The sequence below is a fragment of the Notechis scutatus genome, chromosome 1 (genome assembly GCF_049901735.1).
Source record: "Notechis scutatus isolate UNSWTSFEM ecotype Mainland chromosome 1, rNotScu1.2, whole genome shotgun sequence".
NCBI classification, from domain to species: Eukaryota; Metazoa; Chordata; class Lepidosauria; order Squamata; family Elapidae; genus Notechis; species Notechis scutatus.
Window position 1 is genome coordinate 94801449 of NC_142009.1, and position 21457 is coordinate 94822905.

Below are 21457 nucleotides of genomic sequence, written 5' to 3' on the forward strand. Positions count from 1 at the left end.
TAGATTTCGTGTCTGAGCATTCTCACATGATGGTGGGTCTTTCCCCCCCCCCTAAAAACAGTTAAAAAAAGAAAAAACAATATATCCTCATGCAAGAACTTTTCTGCTTCCGATTACCCCCATGCTTACAAGTTGCAAAGGAAACACGGAAGCAGGGAAGCGGCTGCCCAGCTCCAGAGCTCCACACCATTTTTTTTTCAGAGGGGAATCTGACTCGAGTATAAGCCGAGGGGGGTTTTTTCAGCACAAAAAATGGGCTGAAAAACTAGGCTTATACTCGAGTATATACAGTATATTTGATTCCTTTAAAAAAAAGTTTTAAGAGACATTGATGATTCCTAAAGATACACCTGTATTTCAGGATTTTAAGAATTACTGCTGAGTTTTCATTTGTCCTACTTAAATTTCAGTTATCCAAATAAATATCTCCCCTCCATTGGTTTTAATTAGCGCTTTCCTTTGTGCTGGGGATAGACTATGAAGTATCTATTCACTTTTGATTTATTTTCTGAAATAGCAAATTGAAACCAGTGATAACAAATACAGAGTAGTTTTCTTTGGTATTCGTGTGTTTTAAAATAAAATATATTTCTCATTGTATTATATAAATGTTTCACTAATTTATCCTATTTTTTCCTAGAAAAAAGCAAAAGGGCAGGTGTTGTTTGACAAAGTATGTGAACATCTTAACCTACTGGAAAGGGACTATTTTGGCTTGCTATTCCAAGACCATACAGATCAGAAGGTATGTATTAAATGTGTAAAAATGACTTCTAAAAGACTGGGAACTTTTGTAATATATGGAAATTTATTACTGAACATTAAGTCTTTTATAGTCCGGAGCCTAGATTTCTGAGCAGAAAAGGGGTAACTATAATGCTATCTCTTGCTGTCATATTTTGAATGAGCAATTTTTCCCTGGGTGGGGCAGGGTGGGGGAGGAGGAGCACACAACCTAGAAACCTTGCATGTGCAGTTTACAGTAGAGTTTGTGCTTCTATGAGAATCTAATACCTGATGATCTGAGGTGGTGATGCGGCTGTAAATACAGGTCAAGTTTTGCTCTCTTGTCTGCTGCTCACCTCCATCTGGGTGGCCCAGTTCCTAACAAGCCACAGTCTGATACTGATCCATGGCCCGGGGTTTGGGGACCCCTGGACTAGATGCTGTATGGATGTGATCAGCTGAAGGAGAGAATGCTGACTGAAAGCATTTGAACTCTAATTTTCACTTTTGTTTTAAAAATACATTTGCAATAAATTAACATCATCAGTGTTTGAACAATTAATTAGAATGTAACAGTCGCTGATAATCTTGTCTTATGGGGTATACTTGCATATAAGATCTGATAGGTTAACAAGTTTTAACTTTGGGTACAGAAAAGAACCAGTTGTTCATTACACAGAAATGTAAAAAGATTTAACAAAAGATGAGACATAAGAAATATCCTTCTCGTTTTCCTGAAGTATTGGAGTTCTGTTTGGCTAAGTGGTGATTTGTACAATAGACAAGGAGGAAAGGATTGGATCTGTGTAGTTCTAGCCCTGTAATTTATATCATACAGAGGAGTCTTACTCTTACACTATATTCTGTTTAGGAGTCTGCCCCGCCATTGCTTTATATGTCAAAAGACTTGATTCCATTTCTCATCGGTTTTTGACTGCAGAAATGATATGATAGAAAAACTTTATTATCTCTTTGTTTCCTTAGAAGACAAAGATTGCTTGGTAGGATCTCTTGCTGAGTTTATAGATCTAGTCTTAGGGCCAGTGTTGCTCTCCTATTATTTGTTGGGGGACCTCATTCTAGGCTTCCAGGAAGGCTCAGGAATTTGTAAATGCAATAGTGACCACTTGTAATTTCCACCCCAATATATGTAAATGGTTGTATGCTAGATCTTATGTAAACATAGAATAAAATAGAATAGAATTCTTTATTGGACAAGTGTGATTGGACACACAAGGAATTTGTCTTTGGTGCATATTCTCTCAATGTACATAAAGAAAAAATAAAATTCATCAAGAATCATAAGATACAACACTTAGTGATAGTCATAGTTTACTGATCAGCAATCAAATCATACTAGGAAACAAATAAAACAATATAAATTGTAAAGATACAGGCAACACTGTTATAGTCATAAGTGGGAAGAAATAGGTAATAGGAAAGATGAAAAGAATAATAGTAATGCAGTCTTACTAAGTAGTTTGACAGTGTTGTGGGAATTAGTTGCATACATTGGAGAATTAATAATACCCCAATGTATGCAATGGTCATATACTAGATCTTGTCTTCATCTAAAAGCAGATAATTAACAATCTGGATAAAAAGAGTATTAATTACCTTGAGCCTTCTGCTGTGGTCAGGTGATTTTTTGGTTCAAATAAAATTGACTGTCAACTATGCCCTGCAGTGGGCAAGCAAATTTAATACAATAGACTGCCTCATGTGGATCTAGAGAGATTTCCGAAGACACTTCGGGAATATCTCAACAATTTGGCAGCCAGTTCTGTTGCTTTTATAATGAACGACTGGGAACAGGAAGCTTTAATGAGTTTGCTTCTAAGTCTGATGGGCTCCTTGGTTTATTAAGGAGCTCCAAGAGAAAAAATGACAGTAAATCTGTCTGAATACAAGTTCAGGTTCAGACCTGCATTGTGATGGTAACAGAAGCATTGATGAGCTGATGCCTGATTGGCTTGTTTAGGGTGGCATCCCCCAGTTTGGGAGAGTGTTATCTTCCACTTGGCAGCTTTGACAGTTTTTCACAGTATTTAGCCAACGACGTGGTTCAAATTTGCCAGAGGTTGAACTCTTCCTGTGATTATCTAGAGTCTATCCCAATACCTGGGATAGCATGTTGTCATATTGGCTGGATTTCTTTAAGTTTGTACAGTCTTAGGAGGTAGACGGTATGAGCATTTTACTAGTATACAGAAGACAATAAAAATATTTTTATTTATTTGCGAGAAAAACCTGTGTTTCAAAGGTTTTTCATCGAAAAAAAGTATCTTATACATGGATAATTAATTGTGAAAACTAGATTTCCTGCTTTGTAAAGGATTAAATGCATTTAATTTTAATTTTAATTGGTGTTCTATGTTTATAGAGATACTGAACTTCAGTAAACTGTTGTTTTCATGAATTAGCACAGAAAAAACTATAGAAAATTAATTTATAAGGAGGAAAACAGTAAAAGGCAACCTAATCTAAAAGGAAATTCTATCATGTTATCTGCATATTTGAAGAAGCAATTAAATTATCTTTTATGACCGTAAAATCTAATAACAAAATCTTAAGACACTTGAGGTCTTTGTTTTTTTAAAAAACATTTTTATGCCCTTTAACTTGGCTCATGAAAAGACAGTGATTTATGAAGGAGAAAGACTTTATAAACAAACAGCTAGCTCACTAGCAATCCTCAGCTAGAGAGAAAGCCACAGACAGGAAAAATATGAGACATTTGTTTTCATTTTATAGTCTTCAGTAAAAAAACAAATAGCTTGCTTGTATATATAGATAATAATTTTACATTGTCAGTTAATATAGGCACAGGGAACATCTGTCTCTGAGTTTTCCATCTGGTTTACAAAGTTATCTCCTTGTTTCTATCTTTGATGTGCATATCCTATCCTGAAGGAAAATCATCTTTCTTGCTCAGCAACTTATCCAAGATAAAAATTGTTCTTTATTCATATCTAGAAAGGAGGGGACAATAAAAAAGCATCAGCACAACACTGCTTTCATCAATGCAAAAATCTTAAATAAGTAAAAATGATGGAAGTATTAGATCCTGTAGATACTACTGCCCGCATATAAAATTGCTTCGTAGGTCTATGATTTAGTTAGGACCATTTTTCAAAGAATTGTGTCTGTCCCAAAAATTACAGTGAGAGAATTTGAACAAATCAGTTGTGTGAATATTATCTTACTAGTTTCAGGAACATTTTATAATTGTATAGCAAATAGTAAACTCTTACTTTTGCAGAATGAAAGATAACTATTTTGACTACTCAGAGCCTACCATTGATAAATAGTGAAGTAACATTTGTATATTTTAACCTTTTGTATTTAATAAAGTTTTTTCAAAATTAAAAAAAAGATAAATAGTGAAGTATATGGAAATTGGACATTTTTTAATGAATGAAGAAATTAACATAAAGGAAAGTAAAAAAAATCGATGTAACTCAATTTAAATCACAATCTCTTTTTGAGAGCCTTCCTGGATTCTCAGATCCTGGTTCAGAGAGAAAACGGCAGTAATGGCAAGAAGGCCTTTGAACAAATTTATCTTGTGTGACAGTTGTATCCTTGGCAGGCCATTCTTACAGCACTCATGCCTTAATCACTTCATGCTCAATCCTGTGAAATATTCTATGTGGTGCTTCCCCTGAACTCAGATGCCACAACTGGTTTAGAACGTGGCTACACAAATAGTTATGGATGTTCCTTTTTTGTCCATGTAACATTTCTACTCTACAAGCTGCAGAAGACACCAGCCAGTTTCTGGATGCAGTTCAAGATATTCTGTCTTATTGAGCACTGGATGGCCTAGAACTTGGTTATCTGCAGGGCAGTCTTTCTCTTGTCATCTCTTCCTATTCAATAAAATCTGTAAGGGTTGGCACATTTCACATCCCAATTATAAAGCATTGTGACTTTGTGAGACCTAGGCAATATTTATTTGTTAAATTTATTTGCCACCTCTCTCACTGTGAGGCTACTCCATGCCTTCTCTGTAGCTGTATTATCTTGTGAAACATCATTTCCCCTGAGTTTCATATGACCCCAGTGCTGTTGAGATTTTTAAAGCCGTGGAAGTGTGACTCTTCCAATAGAGATAGGAGGGGTTCATTGATTTACTCACTGACAGTTTATTGCTTATTGCTAATAATAGTTTTCAGTTGGTGAATTTCCAGGATGTGGGACCACCTATTACTATCAGTTTTTGTATTTTATTACTTCTGTAGCTGTTTAAATCCTAACAAGTAAGCCCAAGCTTTTCAGTGGTTGAGGCAGTTTAAGAAATTGATAGATGAAAAATTATCAGAGTATTATATACTGATTTTGAATGAATCAATAATAGTTACACTATAAAACACACATTAAATGTTTTATTTTCATTATGTGTCATTTCTTTTTTTTAGAATTGGCTTGATATTTCAAAGGATATCAAGAAGCAAATTCGCAGTAAGTGCCCCGGTCATATCTTTTATTGTCACACTACAGGTAGTCCTTGATATACGACTGTTCATTTAACAATAATCTGGAATTACAATGACCTCAGGAAGGGTGCTTTACAACCTAAAGTATTTCTGGTTGTCACATAATGATGCATCAATAATCCCCATGTGATTGTGATCTGGATGCTTGACAACCTGGTCTCACAACTGTTGCAAAGCGCTGCACAATCATGTGATCGCCATTTGCAATCTTTCTTGCTGGATTCCCCCCAAAAATCCTTCTCATCTGTGGGGGCTGGGAGCTGAACTCTTTTGGTAGGGTGCAGAAATGGAGCTGAACAAGTTATCTTCCATGCACTAGACTTGGATTTCAGCTCTTTCTTGTTTCAGGGGGATGACTGAAAGAGCTGCCTGCCAAAGGATTTCGGCTCACCTCTATGAATGGAAGGGAGCTAACTCCTTTGGTGGGATGTAAAAATGGGGCTGAAATCCTGACTTTTTCTTTTTGTTTGTTTTTATTGCTTAAATACTAAAACAGATGGCTCTCTTCTATGCTTTAAGACTGAGATATATAATAAAAATTTCTGAAGTTTATAATACTGTATTTACTGTATTTATAAATATGCTAAGATTAAAATTGTTAGAAATCTTCTTCAGTGTGCACAGTGTTAAATAATCTAGATCTTTCTAGAATAAAAAGAGTTAGATTAAATATTTATCAGTATATATTGTCTTAGGTTCTGGTAAACTTTCCAAGACATCTGTTAGAAAAGTTCCTAGAAAAATCAGGCTTTTGAAAAGTGAACAGATGCAAATACTTTATCAGTCTGGCACAATACTCCAAAGCTCATTTGGTAAACTGCACAATCTAATCTGGTATTAGGGTTACAATGTCTATTAATCCTATTTTGATTTTCATATAAAGAATGCAAGAATTTTTTCTCCTCCTTTGTAACTCTTGGGATTGGAACATACTGATCAAGTTGCCTGTTACTTTACCTTTAGCTAAACACATTTCTTTCATTTTGGTATATTTTACGTTTTTTTTATTGTGAGCATTTTGTAGGAGTTCTGAGGCTGCTCACAAGGTGTTATGCAGACAAATAAACAATATGTACAGTGTCCCTTGTTGTCCATGCTTTTTGCCTCCCTTTGTATATTTATTCATGTGGAAAATGATGAAAAGGCTTTTGTGCACGTTTATAGTACTTGTTTCACAATCTCATTATCCACTGTTGTTCATCTGGAACAGAAGCGCTACAAATGGGTGCCACCTGTACAGTCTGTTTTAATGATTGCTTGTATAGCAACTCGGGAGTTTTAACAATTCATTGTTCTGCATCTATATAGTTCATTATCAATAGAGTAATCTTAGACAGATCAAATATTAAAGTATTTGCATTATGAGAACAAATATTACTGAAAAATAATGAAACATAAAATTTAGAAAAATAAAAATAAAAAATAGACATAAAAATATGGACAGGTGGAGGGAACCATGAATGAAATTGGCTTCCTTTAATCATTAGCAATGGTTTTCTTCTCTGATAATGAGTCATATTGTGTTTTAGAGATGACCTTCAACTACAGTGACCTCTCCCATAAAGCCCTTGTAAAAATCAAAGTTATAAATGAACAATTTTAGTTTTTTTTAACAATTCCTCAAATAATGAATCACCAATAAAAATCAATATTGAAATAGGCTAACAGTCTCAGAATTGGCTCCAGAAGACATCCAATTTATAGAATCTACTTTTTCTATTTCACCTGGCCCTTATGGATTGTCAGGAGATTTTATAAAAAATTTAAAGATATTTTAATACCTGAATTTTTATTTTTATGCAATACTTTGCACCAAGGCCTTTTCTAGAGTCTTGGAAGCAGTCTAATATAAATGTGATCCTTAAGTTGGACAAAGATTTCCAGGATTTGGCACCATATAGGTGCATTTCATTTCTTATTATGGACTGTAAACTGTACACCAAACTGTTAGCTAATTAACTGATTATAGGTAAAATTATTCTTATGGATCAATTTGTCTTTGTTTCAAGTTGAAATGCATCTATCCCATCAAGAAATTATTAAACATTATACAATATAGTAAAATCAATCTTCCCTAGCTATTTGTTATTTAGATATATTAAAAGTTTTGATTGTCTGGAAATATAATTTTAATACAAATATTAATTAAATATAAATATATATTTATGAACGATCTAAAGTTCAGGTAAGACTTAATAATTATGATTCAGATTCAATTACAAATTTAAGAGGTACCAACAATATTGCTCTTTATCCCCTTTATTATCCAACCTAGCCATAGAAGTGTTGGCAATAGCATTTAGATCCAGTAATCAGATTTGTGGGATGAAAATGGGAGGTAAGACATAGCTTTTAAATCTATTTTCAGATTATATGATTTTGATTCTCCCAAACACTTCTTACTCAACCCGCTATACTAAGTAGGAGTTAAAGGAATTTGCAGAGGTGCCAGGACAAGATGTTAATTTTCATAAATCACATCTGATACTGTTTCATACACTCCCAAAAATTCAAAAGGAAATTTTCATACTTTTAATTATTCCAAGTATATAAATATCTTAAAAATATTTAGAATTTACTATTACTAAAATATCAGTAATACATATATAGTTATATATCTATTGATATAAAACTATATATAGTACCAGCATGCAAGAAATTAAGAAAATAGAAATTGGGCTTCAAAATATTTCAGTGTTTTAGATGAATTGCAGCAGTAAAGATGAAGATTTCGTATGGCTTAACTTTTTACTTCAATGCGTTACCAGTGGTAATTCCAGTACAGGCTTTAAGACATTGGTGTGGGGGTGGAGGGAGGAAGAATGCTTTTATGCAAAATAATTGAGAGTAAATACAAGGATTCTCTACAGACCTCAGACACATGGAGATGCATTAATCTCAAATGGTATGGGCAAAACAATTTAAAATCTGGCATATTAGTAATTACACAATATAAACAAAAGAGTTTCTTACAAAAGAGTTTCTCTCCCCATCCTTAGTGTCTACATTTTTTTCCTAGTTGTGGATAAAAATAATGTTTACTTTGAATGTTTTCATTTTTTCTCCCATGTATTCTCTCGGGAATGTGTTAAATGTAGATTTGCCATGGCAGTTCACCTTTAATGTGAAGTTTTATCCACCTGACCCTTCACAATTAACAGAAGAAATCACCAGGTATGCTATTAAGCATTATTGAGTAGAAATCCTACATTAATTAGGGTCTCTTGGAAAATCTGTAAAATATTACATTTCATAAGCCTAAAGAAAATGGCCAAATTTAAAAAAAGTTATTAGGTGCTATTACTTTCCTCTGTGTTTGATTTGTAGTATTTTTCATAAATCTAGTATAGAAATGTATATACAAATAATTAACTGCAGATAAATGTCATTTAAGAAAAATTAATCATCTAATGGCAATGTTTTTACTGAAAACAGAAGAATAAGTTAAAGCAGAAAAGCAACAATATTGAATCCACTGCAGATATTCAAAACATAGATCATAACCTGGGCAAATCAGGAGGAAACACTATTATAACTCTGACATTTCTATGGTTGTGGTTAAAGATGATGTGTGCGTGTGTTTTTGAAGTATACTACTTAAAAACTAGTAGTCAGAATAATTGCACTAAGACTTCACTGATAGTATAATTTCCAGCTTAATATGAGAAATAGGATATATTCAGGGGTTTTTGCAGTTATTAATAAAGAAATAAGTTATTAATAATAAATAATTTCTGTGTTTGCAGATTGCTTTTGATGTAGATTTTTAAAGTATTAAAATAGAGAAAAATATTAAGCTTTTGTGGGGAAAATAAAAGGAAGGAGTATCATGAATGTTCGCTAACTTGAGTTACGTATAAAGTAATAAAGGGAATAGGATAAAAAGGAAACAAACAAATAACATTTGTCAGACAATTATCATTGCTCTTTTTCCTAGGTACTTCCTTTGTTTGCAGCTTCGTGAGGATATTGCTTCTGGACGTCTACCATGCTCTTTTGTGACCCATGCTCTGCTTGGTTCATATACTTTACAAGCTGAACTAGGTGACTTTGATCCCGAGGAACATGATAGTGGTTACATACAGGAATTCCAGTTTGCACCTAACCAGACAAAAGAGTTGGAGGATAAAGTAGTAGAATTACACAAGACACACAGGTGCGTCATGTTCCAAGTAATTGATTTGTATGCATTTTTGTTTGCTTGTGGCAAATAATGCTCATGCAATTAAAAACAAAATATATAGCCCTAGGCTGTAGTCAGGCATTATGTAATATAACTCTGCCACTCCCTCATAAATAGGTAAATTAATCAAGAGATTGTTATTAATAGCATACAAATAAATAAGGAGAGAAAGGAAAAAATAATGAAAATAATAAACTTCAATCATTCACTACAAGGGGAGAAAAGGAAATGAGTGTTAGAATAAAGTTTTGGGAGAAAGATCCCATAATATTTCCCAGAGGGCAAGGTGCAATTAAGAACCAGTAGCAACAAAGTTTTAATTTGCAGGATACAAATAAGCATAACAGTAAAACATATGGAAAAAGTTCATAGGAACACAGGAACTTAAAAATGCAAGATATTTCTCAGCTTCCATATGGTTATGAAATTGTTTCTGAGTACTATTTGGAAATTTTAAAACAAAGATGACTAGAAACTAGGGATCCCCCCCCCCCCTTCTTGATTACATCAAAGAAGCTGCAAAAAAGATGTTCAACAATGCAGGGAGTATTGTTTGAGTCAAACATCTTTATTACTTCATTAGGATTTTCATAAAAGCAGTAGCCCTGGCTATTCTTCATTTTGAGAGATAATAATGTTTGAATCCCTCAAGAGCAAGTTCGGTTCTTTTCTTACTTAAATAGTAGATGTTCGCAAAACACCAGAGCATTTCCCTTTATTGGTAACCAACATCAGATTTTGATGTAACACTCCAGTATGTTTTGATAGTTTTTACAGTTTTGCAAAGACTGGAAGTGATTATATTTGAAAATGGACTCACCTTCAGCATGAATGATACATTGTTTGAGATGTTTAAAATGGATGGTATTCAAAGCAGTGCTATTCCTTGCAAAACTGGCCGTATCTCGAGACAAAATACTGGCTTAGATAGACCATGGTCTGGGTAGCAAGGCCTATGTTTTTATATACTAATAAGAACACAGCATAACGTAACTTTGGTTTTTTATGTTTCTTTTCTAAATATTTGCAGGGGTTTGACTCCAGCACAGGCAGATGCCCAATTCATAGAAAATGCCAAGCGACTATCCATGTATGGAGTGGATTTACACCATGTTAAGGTATTAGTCAACATTTTTATAGAAAATGAACTTTTATGTAGAAAATGTAGATTCGTGTACTTAAAATATTGTATATTGTACAATATACATGGCATTGTTGTTTGTGAGGAAAGGAAGAGAGTGTTGCTGCTGGTGCCAAATCAGTCTGAAGGGAGATTAGAATACAGGAAGTAAATATGTGATTAGAATATGGGAAGTAGAATTCCTGGCAGATGTATGAATCAATCTAAATCCATCCTGTATCAGAAATGTAGTCCTTGATATATTCTATTTCTCTTGCTTGAAAGACAGGGATATTTGGAGAATAATTTGAAATCTATAATAGATATTTTAAACATTTTTTATTGCATATATGTCATTTCATGCTCGTTTAGGCTTGTTTTAATCAAGAGCTGTATCTTCTGAACAGCATTCTCTTGTCGCATTCTCCCTTACACATTCTCTCAGCCAACATACACAAGCAAATGCAGAATTGCTGCTTTTTCCATGATCCATACTATTGGGGGAAAGCACCTTTCCCCAGTGCTGCTGCTTCTGTAGTAGGTGGTAAGTGGAATGGGAGAAGTGATATTGTTTGCACATAACACCATTTATAGTCCCAGGTTCTGTAAATCGGCTGTGTAAATAGTAAATGTACTATTACAGGTTTTGGAATGTTGAGATCAGGTAGGGGACTCCAATATTTTAGTCAATTTTTTCCTAGCTGATTTACTGGAGAAAGTTCTATTGAATCAAAGCCTTCAGCAGAAAGTCATTGCAAATCTTGGAGTAGCAAAACACCTATTTCATCCTCTCCTTACCCAACAAAAAAACCAAATTGCCAGTCTAAGTATCCAGAACTTTTATTAGCCCATTGGCATTTGAAAAAAAGGAAAAAAAATCTGAACACTTGCCCTAAAGGGATATTTGTGAAGCTGCCAAGCTGTTATTCACTCAGTACATTTAAAGGACTATTGTTAACTGTATTAGTGAAAGACTATCATGCTGGCAGTTTCACAACTAGGAACTTTTTTTTATTGTTATCAGCATTTTGCTGCAGTTAGTACAATGGTGGAAATTGGGAAATAGTGAACGCTCTAAAATGATCTGGAATAGTAGGTGGGATGAATGAAAATTCCACAGAGCAAGTATTGTTCACAACTTTTAGCATATAGGAGTGTGTATATGTTTGCTTTTCCCCTCGAAATTACATCTATAAAATACTTTATTATAACATATTTATTGTAAAAAACTTGGGTCCTCCCATGTTTTCATTTTAAAGGATGGGTTTCCTCTACTAATACTTGACAAATATTTGGATAGTTAATGACTTGAAATATTAAGTACAATATTGCATGCTACAAAATTGAATGGATTAAACAATATATTGCTGATTATTGATCATTAAAGCTTTTTAAAAATGTGTTTTGTTTCCATTCATATGATGGATGTCTATCTTCTGTGTACTGTTTTGATATTCAGTTCGTATATGTAACTTTATATAACAAGGCAATGACTTTTATAATTTTACAATATTTCCTTCATTATCAACTGCCTGTCTGTCCACTTCTGAAGTATTTTCTTAGATTCAGTATTGTTGCTCAGCTAAATTTCCATGTCTTCTCTACCCCTGCTACCTTATTATCTGCCTGCCTATGTATATTCCTACTGTAATGGGGTTGAAATCGTTTTCATTCTTAATTTGATAGGATTCTGAAGGTGTGGACATCATGTTGGGGGTTTGTGCCAATGGGCTACTCATTTACAAAGACAGACTTCGAATAAATCGTTTTGCATGGCCCAAAATTTTGAAGATTTCTTACAAACGCAGTAATTTCTATATTAAAATCAGACCAACTGAAGTAAGTACATGGATATCATAATTTACATGTCAGAAATTGGATGAATATATGTCAGCTAATTCAATAGTTCATAGTGTGATATGTGTCTGCCTGGTAAAGTGTTTTTTCTTAAAAAAACAAACAAACCATACTAGATCTGTTGAAGAGCCCTAGTGCAAAGCAGCCATAGTTACTCAAAGGCTTCTTTTAGCTGGTGCATGGCCTTCCTGAGATGTTCTCAATATTGAATATGTCTAAAAACATATTCTCCGTGGCTTTGCTATTTCTCCAGCACTTTGTTTTTTTTGTTGCTTCATATTTCAGAATCATACACCAGATTAGATCCATAAGTAATGAACAGTAAGGCATATTTTAAAGCATTTGGTGCTCACTAATAATTCATAGGCAATTTAAAAGATTCCAAATGCCATTAAAAAAATTGTCCTACAAATGAATTAGTATGGAATCTAATCAATTGTAGACTTGCTTTTTGACACTTACCAGATGTGTACTATATGCAGCTCATTAGTGCAAAGCTTAATTATTCAAAAATGAATGCATGTTTTTGCCTGAACATTAACTATAATAGGAAATAGATAGAGATACTATCATTTTCATTCTTAATTCAGACCAGTTCCTACTTTGCAGTAATTTTGTCTTGTTTAGAAATAGCTTTTCTGTATGTTAAATGTTATGGAAAAGACTTCCAAGAAAGTGTTTAGTTAGTCATCTGTATTTACATTATGTTTGAATTGTAGCCTCTGAGTAAGGCATTTGAGCCTCTGGTTGAGAGTTGTTAATGAAATTGCATTTTAAGAGATGATGGTGACAATGATGGTGATGATGATGATGATTTTATATTTAACTCAAGGCAGTGAACATACCCAATACTCCTGCCTCTTTCCCCCAGAACAACAACTACGTGAGGTGGATTGGACTAAGAGAGGGTGACTGGCCCAAAGTCACCTGGCCTGGAACTCTTCTGGTTTCTAGGCCAGGATCTTATCCACTGGACCAAGTGACTGAAAATGATTACATTAAGTTTAAGAGTAAATGAAATCAAATGCTAACAAAAATTAATCCCCACTGATTTAGTATGACTTACTGTCTGATAGATACTCGTATTGTCTGTACGATTGGAGCTTTAATCTTTAATTTTTTAAAAAATAAAATTTAGTTTGCATATGAAGCTCAATAAAAATGAACATATTTTTTACAACATTTATAAAGGAAATTTCATTTATGAAATGGAAAAACGATGTATGAAAAGTTGTCAGTAGGATCCTGGGAACCAGCCAGTAAAGACATTCAAAACTTATTTATAAACACTAGGGAGGGGTATTCTTTATTTTCCTTAACTATTAGTGTCAGTAATTGAAGGCAGTAATGAAAATGAATCATAATAAGAAATATAATATTGAAAAAGAAGTCCAAACAGTTAACTAGCCCAGATGGTTTTAAAAAATTGTATTAATCTGATGATATTAATTTTTTTCAGCTGGAACAGTTTGAGAGTACTATTGGCTTTAAGCTGTCAAATCATAGGGCTGCAAAACGATTATGGAAGGTTTGTGTGGAGCATCATACTTTTTATAGGTAAAACTTACATTTTTAATTAGTGGGTTATGGGATTTCCATGGCTTTTATGTTTTTTAAGGAAAAGTTTTAAATATAAAAAGCCTCCTGAGCTGTTCATAAAAGAGCTTCCTTTTAAAAATATAACAAAACAAAAAGTCTTTAGGTTTTTTCCTCAAGCTATATACTAGATTTTTCTCCTAAAATATTGTTACGCTACAATAGATGATAAGTTGATTATTTCTTTAGTAATCTCTAATATGATACAGTGGGCTTCATTATGGTTTTGCAAAATGTTTATGCTAGGCAATCCTGTAACATATTGATAGATATCTAGGGCATCTACCAGTGTCAATAGTAAAAACAGACAATAAATAGAATGAAAGGATTCTGATAGAAATATATTTTTGTTTAGAATCCTAATATTCTCCCATCTTTAAGGTGTATTTCTTCAACACTTTTTGCCTTCGTTATAGTAGATTTTTTTTGTTCCCTTTGATAAAAGTGTAGGCTGCAATAACTTAGCTATGGTAATATAGAATATTTTGTTAGAGGAGAATTTACCAGAGAAAGAATTTTGAGTGAAAACAACATTGCCTTATTATTCCAGTTTTCCCTGCAGACAGAAAGTGCTGCTACTGTTCATTGGCTTTTTGACCTGCAAACTATATCTACTTTTTGCTTTCCAGTGAAAGCTTCAGCAGACAATTTATTGGACTCAAGAACTAGATTTATCCCAGGCTTCTTTTTCCTTGTACTGGGAATTCAATTTTATCTGCTATTTGTTCTTCTTACCAAAACTGCTAGTTTCTCCAATTTACTTTTATTTTTAATTAATAATTAAATATATATTGTATAAATATGCATATGCCCTCTATAGTCTGTTTGAAATTTAAATCATTGGGGTTTGATTATACACTTTATGGAAGACTACCCTTATATATGAGTAAGAACTTCCTAGCACAAAATGCAACACATGTTTGTAGGAGCTAAGTGATCATGTTAAGCTTATTTGCTACATCTGTTCTAGCGGAGTTAGGTTGCTTTCATTCTAATTTAAGGAGCTAGTTTTAGCCTCTTAAACCTTAAGTGGTTTAAGACAAGGTTATCTGAAAGAGCATGTCTATTGATATCAAACTGCCCAGCATATGGGGCTCTGTTTTCATTCATTCCTGAAAATGATTTCACTGGGGACGAAAATTTTAATGGTGCTGGGTGATTGCAACTCACAGCTGTAAAAATAAAACAAATTAAAATAAAACTCAATATCTGCGTTTGTGCATTCTGTTGATTAGTCTCATTAGAGTTATATTTAAAAACCTGCTCAGGGTGGCAGAAAATACTGGGACTTTGAAAGCATTGATGCTAAAGACTTTTTGATTCAATCTAGATTCAAATCATAATCCAGAAACCAACAAAATTTTATTAGAGATGGAAGACAGAAAAAAAAAAACTTCAAATAGTAGGAAAAAGGAGAGTGAACTGCACAAAATGCAGAAAACGTATTATCATGTATTAATATCTTCTGGCATCACCATTTTAATTTTAGCATTGAGAGTCTTGAAATTTGTCAGGAAAAATGTTCTAGAATGATTTTCTTCCATTTGGAAACATTTTGTAATCTTTTATTGAAAAGAAGCAAGGCTTTACAAGGAATGACTTGGTATGGAGAAGAAGTTGATGCTCTATATGAAGCTTTAGCTGATCTAATGGATCCTAAATCATTTATTTTGCATTCTGTTTGTTATCAGGTAGTTCTTACACTTGCTATATTATACTTACATATTACTTAAATTCTAGATTGCAAATATGTTCTTCTGAGATTGCATACTTTATTCCAGAATTGCCTGTTTTGTGCCTGAGTCCACATTTTTAATAGTATAAAAGATCTTTAGGATTATATTAATGCTAAAGGTTACATTAATGCTAGTTAAATTGTGTTTTACTGACCACAATTGTGACCAACAACTTCATCACTAAATGAAGTGGTTGCTAAGAGGGAAATCATGTGATTGGACTGTGTTTTCATTTCCCCACCCCCACCCCAGAGGTCACTCTAGAGGTGCTGGGAGAACTTTCACAAAACTGACCAGACTAATCAGTTTCACATCTTCAGTTTTTGTTTGCCTCTTAACCATTCCCCCACCCTTTAGAATGCTCACCCCAACAATGAGAAAATTAGCAAGAAGTAAATTAGTGTTTGTATTCACTTTCATTGGAGGGTAAGGAATTACAAGAGAGTAAGGAGGCACACAATGGGGAATGCACATTGGAAGTAGTGCACTGATGCCAGCATATTATGCAAACAGCCTGATTTATTTCCCACTCTCCAATCTCTGCTTTGCAGGTTGTAAATGTAGGCATTAGTCTTGAAGTTACTTTTTTTTCAGAACCGTTGTAATTTCAGTCACTGATCATGGCAATTGGTAAGGACTATCTGTATTCAATCTACAAACTGACTAATGCTTTGGATTATAACCCTTAAAATCTATATATCAGTTCTAATCTCTTTTCCCCTGAAGATAATTAACATAAGGAATAAGCTTACTGACACTAATGTGACATCTACCCATAGAAATTGCTTTCCAGATAACACATAAAGAAATGTTTGTAACAGGAGTCTTACTGCCACAACATATTAAGGCAGAAATTCTGATTTTCCAATTATAGATGCTGTTGAATTACAACTTTCATCATACCATATATTTAGCTGGTAGGGGCTGCTGAGAGTTTTATTTCAGAACCTGTGAAAATTTTAATTTCATAGCCCTAAATAAACTTTTTTGGTCCTAGTTGATGTAAAAATTACTTTCCATGAAGCAATGATTAGCAAGCGATAATGGATAAGGCTGCTGATGGGATCAGGAATATCAATGGAATGTCCTAGGAAGAAGTACTCTCACTTGTGGAGGTGTCAGACACTTATCTATAAAGCCACTAACAATTGTGTCTGATTCAATTGTACCAATTTAATTCTGAAGGACCAAATTACACTTTGATTTAGCTTAAAGCCTGCATTAAGAAAAATGTGTTCTCAAATCAAAGGGAAACAAAAATTTGTAGGTGTAACACTGCACCAGTGTTACAGTCAGTTTTGGAGCCTGGTATGCATTTTTTTAAATGTACACACACCAGCAAAATCTTGGAAGCTGTTAACTTTTTAATAAAATAACTGCATAGTGTGTATCCTATCTTAAGCTGTATATGCAACAGAAGTGTTAATGAAAGCTTTAGTATCTAGTGATTATGGTCATCCAATGAAACAGGAACTTAATTTCCCCTCCATGCAGATTTTTATGCCTGCTTTTTGTGACACCTGTGAGATTTCAAGGATTTTTTCTGTGGTGGCCCAATCATTTTCTAATGACCTTTCCTACAAGCAATACTCAGTCTTTTCTTTAAAGTATTAGTTATCTTCAGCTAAATGTAGTTTTTTTTTTTTTTGCTGAACAGTGTTCTTCATTGGTTAATGAATTGCAAATTAATGTCTTTATAATTTCTGGTTTTTCTATAGTGATATATTTTTTATTTTTTGGTCACATTTTCCCATTGAACATCTTGTATAAAGAAACACCCAAGCCTTTTTCATTCTTACTCTGAATAGAGACAAAAGCATATTTCTAATAGTGCCAATTGTTCTAAGTCTTCTACTATTTTATATTGCCTTCTTACAACTGATGCCATTATGCAGAAAATCCTAAGAAGTTCAAATCTTGATTTAATACAGGTGAAACTTGAAAAATTAGAATATTGTGCAAAAGTTCATTTATTTCAGTAATGCAACTTAAAAGGTGAACCTGATATATGAGATAGACTCATTACCTGCAGAGCAAGATAGTTCAAGCTGTGATTTGTCATAATTGTGATGATTATGGCTTACAGCTCATGAAAACCCCAAATCCACAATCTCAGAAAATTAGAATATTACATGCAATCAGTAAAACGAGGATTGTACACAGAACATCAGACCTCTGAAAAGTATAAGCATGCATATATACTCAGTACTTGGTTTGGGCCCCTTTTGCAGCAATTACTGCCTCAATGCGGCGTGGCATGGAAGCTATCAGCCTGTGGCACTGCTGAGGTGTTATGGAAGACCAGGATGCTTCAATAGCGGCCTTCAGCTCTTCTGCATTGTTCGATCTCATGTCTCTCATCTTTCTCTTGGCAATGCCCCATAGATCCTCTATGAACCCAGGTCAGGCAAATTTGCTGGCCAATCAAACACAGTAATCCCACGGTCATTGAACCAGGTTTTGGTGCTTTTGGCAGTGTGGGCAGGTGCCAAGTCCTGCTGGAAAATGAAGTCAGCATCCCCATAAAGCTTGTCTGTGGAAGGAAGCATGCTCCAAAATCTGGTAGACGGCTGCATTGACCCTGGACTTAATGAAGCACAGTGGACCAACGCCAGCAGATGACATGGCTCCCCAAATCAACACAGACTGTGGAAACTTCACACTGGACTTCAAGCATCTTGCAATGTGTGCCTCTCTATTCTTCCTCCAGATCAGTCTGGGTACTTGGTTTCTAAATGAGATGCAAAAGTTGCTCTCATCAGAAAAGAGGACTTTGGACCACTGAGCAACAGACCAGTTCTGTTTTTCTTTAGCCCAGGTAAGACTCTTCTGATGTTGTTTGTTGTTCAGGAGCAGCTTGACAAGAGGAATACAACATTTGAAGCCCATGTCCAGGTTCCGTCTGTGTGTGGTGGCTGTTGATGCACTGACTCCAGCCTCAGTCCACACCTTGTGAAAGTCCCCAACACTTTTGAATGGCCTTTTCCTGACAATCCTCTCCAGGCTGCGGTCATCCCTGCTGCTTGTGCACCTTTTTCTTCCACACTTTTCCCTTCCACATAACTTTCTATTAATGTGCCTCGATACAGCACTTTGGGAACATCCAACTTCTTTTGCAATTACCTTTTGAGGCTTTCCCTCCTCGTGGAGGGTGTCAATGATGGTTTTCTGCACAACTATCAGGTCAGCAGTCTTTCCCATGATTGTGATTCCTACTGAACCAGACTAAGAGACCATTTAAAGGCTTTGCAGGTGTTATGGCTTAATTAGCTGACTAGAGTGGGACACTTTGAGCCTAGAATATTGAACCTTTTCACAATATTCTAATTTTCTGAGATTGTGGATTTGGGGTTTTCATGAGCTGTAAGCCATAATCATCTCAATTATGCCACATCACAGCTTGAACTATCTTGCTTTGCATGTAATGAATCTATCTCATATATTAGGTTCATCTTTTAAGTTGCATTACTGAAATAAATTAACTTTTGCACAATATTCTAATTTTTCGAGTTTCACCTGTAGTATTAAATTCATAGTCCCTTTTAAAAAAAAATAAAACTGGAAAATGATCTACTAGTCCATTGCTATGACTTCACTAAACATTTGGAAGATAAAATCACTCATATTAACTTGAAATTGGACACCAGCTGGGATAACAGGTTTATTTCTGGAATTATTTGGATTGTTTTCAGCATATGACTGCTAACAAAATAAGGCAGTCTCATCTGCATTGTTAGCTTTGCTATCTGTTAATTAGTTCCTTGCTCTACCTGGTTAGTGAAAGCAGCCAGGAACCATGAGGAACTGAATATAGGTAGTGGTATATGCCCTCCATTTTCAAAGAGGTGGTGGTAATAACTGTTCTCCTTGAGTAATCATCATCCAATCCAACTATTTTATAAAACTTGAAAATTGTCAATTACAATTTTGGATTGCCCTGGACGAAATAGGTTATCTGGATTCTATTTAGTTACAAATTACACCTAAGTAGAGAATCAAAACAGCACTGGTTGCTCTTTTTGATATTTGGCAGAATGAGGAAAGAGGCAGTACAATTATCTTGATCTTCCTTGACCTCTGGGTGGCCTTTAGTGCCATGGACCCTGTTGACCTTTTGTAGCACAGCCAGGGCTGAAAGTCAGGGTGAAGCTTTGGTGTTTAACCTGCTTCCTGAGAAGCTGGTTCTAATCAGTAGTTGATGGGGAGTGGGGGAGAGATTGCATCCTCAGTCACTGTGTATGGGATACTGTGTGTTATTTATTTATTTAGTTTTTCATTTATTTATTGGAGTTTGTGTTACTGTCCAGCTCTAGTAATGTGGTTCACGTAGAACAGTAACAACAAAACAGTATTTATTCAATTTGTATAGCCACTCATCAACTCCTTAAATTGTGCATAGGGTTTGATTGGGGTAGTGCACCACATCCAACTTCAAAAATGGTAAGTTCCTGGAACCTAAGGGCCCAAAAGCCACTCAGTCTTGCTAGGGTTGAGCTGAAGCTTGTTCCCAATCCAAATTCCCACAATCCCAGGGTTATAATGTGTGCCAGTTGTCACCTTTATTGAATTGAGACATTTTATTCACAGTTACTCATGCCTGTGTCACTTGACAGCAGAGGATTACTGCAATGCGTTTTCATGGGATTACCTCTAAAGATCATCCTTGAAGTTTCAGCTAGTGTAATTATGTCTGTTCTAAGGTTTACCCATATAATACTATTATTGCTGCCAGTTAAGGTGCTGGTTGTCACCTTTAAATCTTAAATGGTCCAGGGCTGGGATACCCCTGTGGCTGCCTTCTCTGAATTGAATATGGTTGTTTAGTGTAAGGTGGGAGTGTGGACATCTTGATAGTTCTACCATAGAGGGAGTGCCATCTTCAGTGAGCCCAGGCTCAAGTGTATTCAGCAATGATCCTCCTTGGGAATAACTTACTCCCAAGATATTTGAATGAAACCATCCTTATTACATTAATGGGGAGCCATAACAAAATGTTTCCTCAAAAATGCATTTTTAGACTAGTAAAATCATGTTGTCTGCAAATGGTGGCCATTAGATTAATTGCAATCGTATTATTGATTTTATAATCCTCACAGTCTTTCACTATGAAGCAGCATGTAAATTATAATAATTATGATTAAGACAACTTTCGTCTTCATGAGCTCCATGAATACTGTACCACCACATAAAAGCAATCTTTGAGGAGAGGAAAATAAAAAAATACTGTTTTGTTACTGGCATTTAATTCATTTAAATTCAAATATTTTATGCAGGTGTCTTTGAAATAAATAGTCATTCATATTATGACTTCCAACAAATGATGTATATTCATGGTAGCTTCTGAGGAAAATAATGCAGCAGGTCCCACTGTCATAAATGTAAACAGCTTAGTCCAAAAGTGTCAACTTCCTTCATGTTAGGGTTAGTTTGCCTCTTATTTTTTTCTTTCATTTGATTACCTTTTATACGTTTAAATACAGACCTTCTAAAACTTACTTCCTCTGTAATATTAAAATAGCCTTGTACTGTACTTAAGTCCTAGGATTCTTTCTAGGAATTAAAAATTTAAACATAGAAAAATAGGGAATGTGGTAGAAGAGAAAATATATGAACACTCTTATCTATTCACTAAAATATGAAGACTGCCATTGGAAAATATTTTTGTCTCTGTTTCATAATCCTCTAGTATGCTAGCTGGGAAATTCTGGGAGCTGAATTCCACATATCTTAAAATTGCCAA

The 21457-nt window shown here is 34.5% G+C and overlaps 1 protein-coding gene across 43 annotated transcripts in view; it reads left to right on the top strand.

Moving 5' to 3' along the window:
• Positions 1–21457, top strand: part of EPB41L2 (erythrocyte membrane protein band 4.1 like 2) — a 119918-nt gene that overhangs the window by 67340 nt on the left and 31121 nt on the right. For all 43 annotated transcript variants that reach the window (XM_087971655.1, XM_087971639.1, XM_087971684.1 and 40 more), the window contains exons 4-10: positions 641–745; positions 5148–5190; positions 8324–8399; positions 9163–9381; positions 10439–10526; positions 12215–12367; positions 13845–13942. In XM_087971655.1, the coding sequence (XP_087827781.1) occupies positions 641–745; positions 5148–5190; positions 8324–8399; positions 9163–9381; positions 10439–10526; positions 12215–12367; positions 13845–13942 (782 nt within the window). The remainder of the gene's footprint in view (positions 1–640; positions 746–5147; positions 5191–8323; positions 8400–9162; positions 9382–10438; positions 10527–12214; positions 12368–13844; positions 13943–21457) is intronic.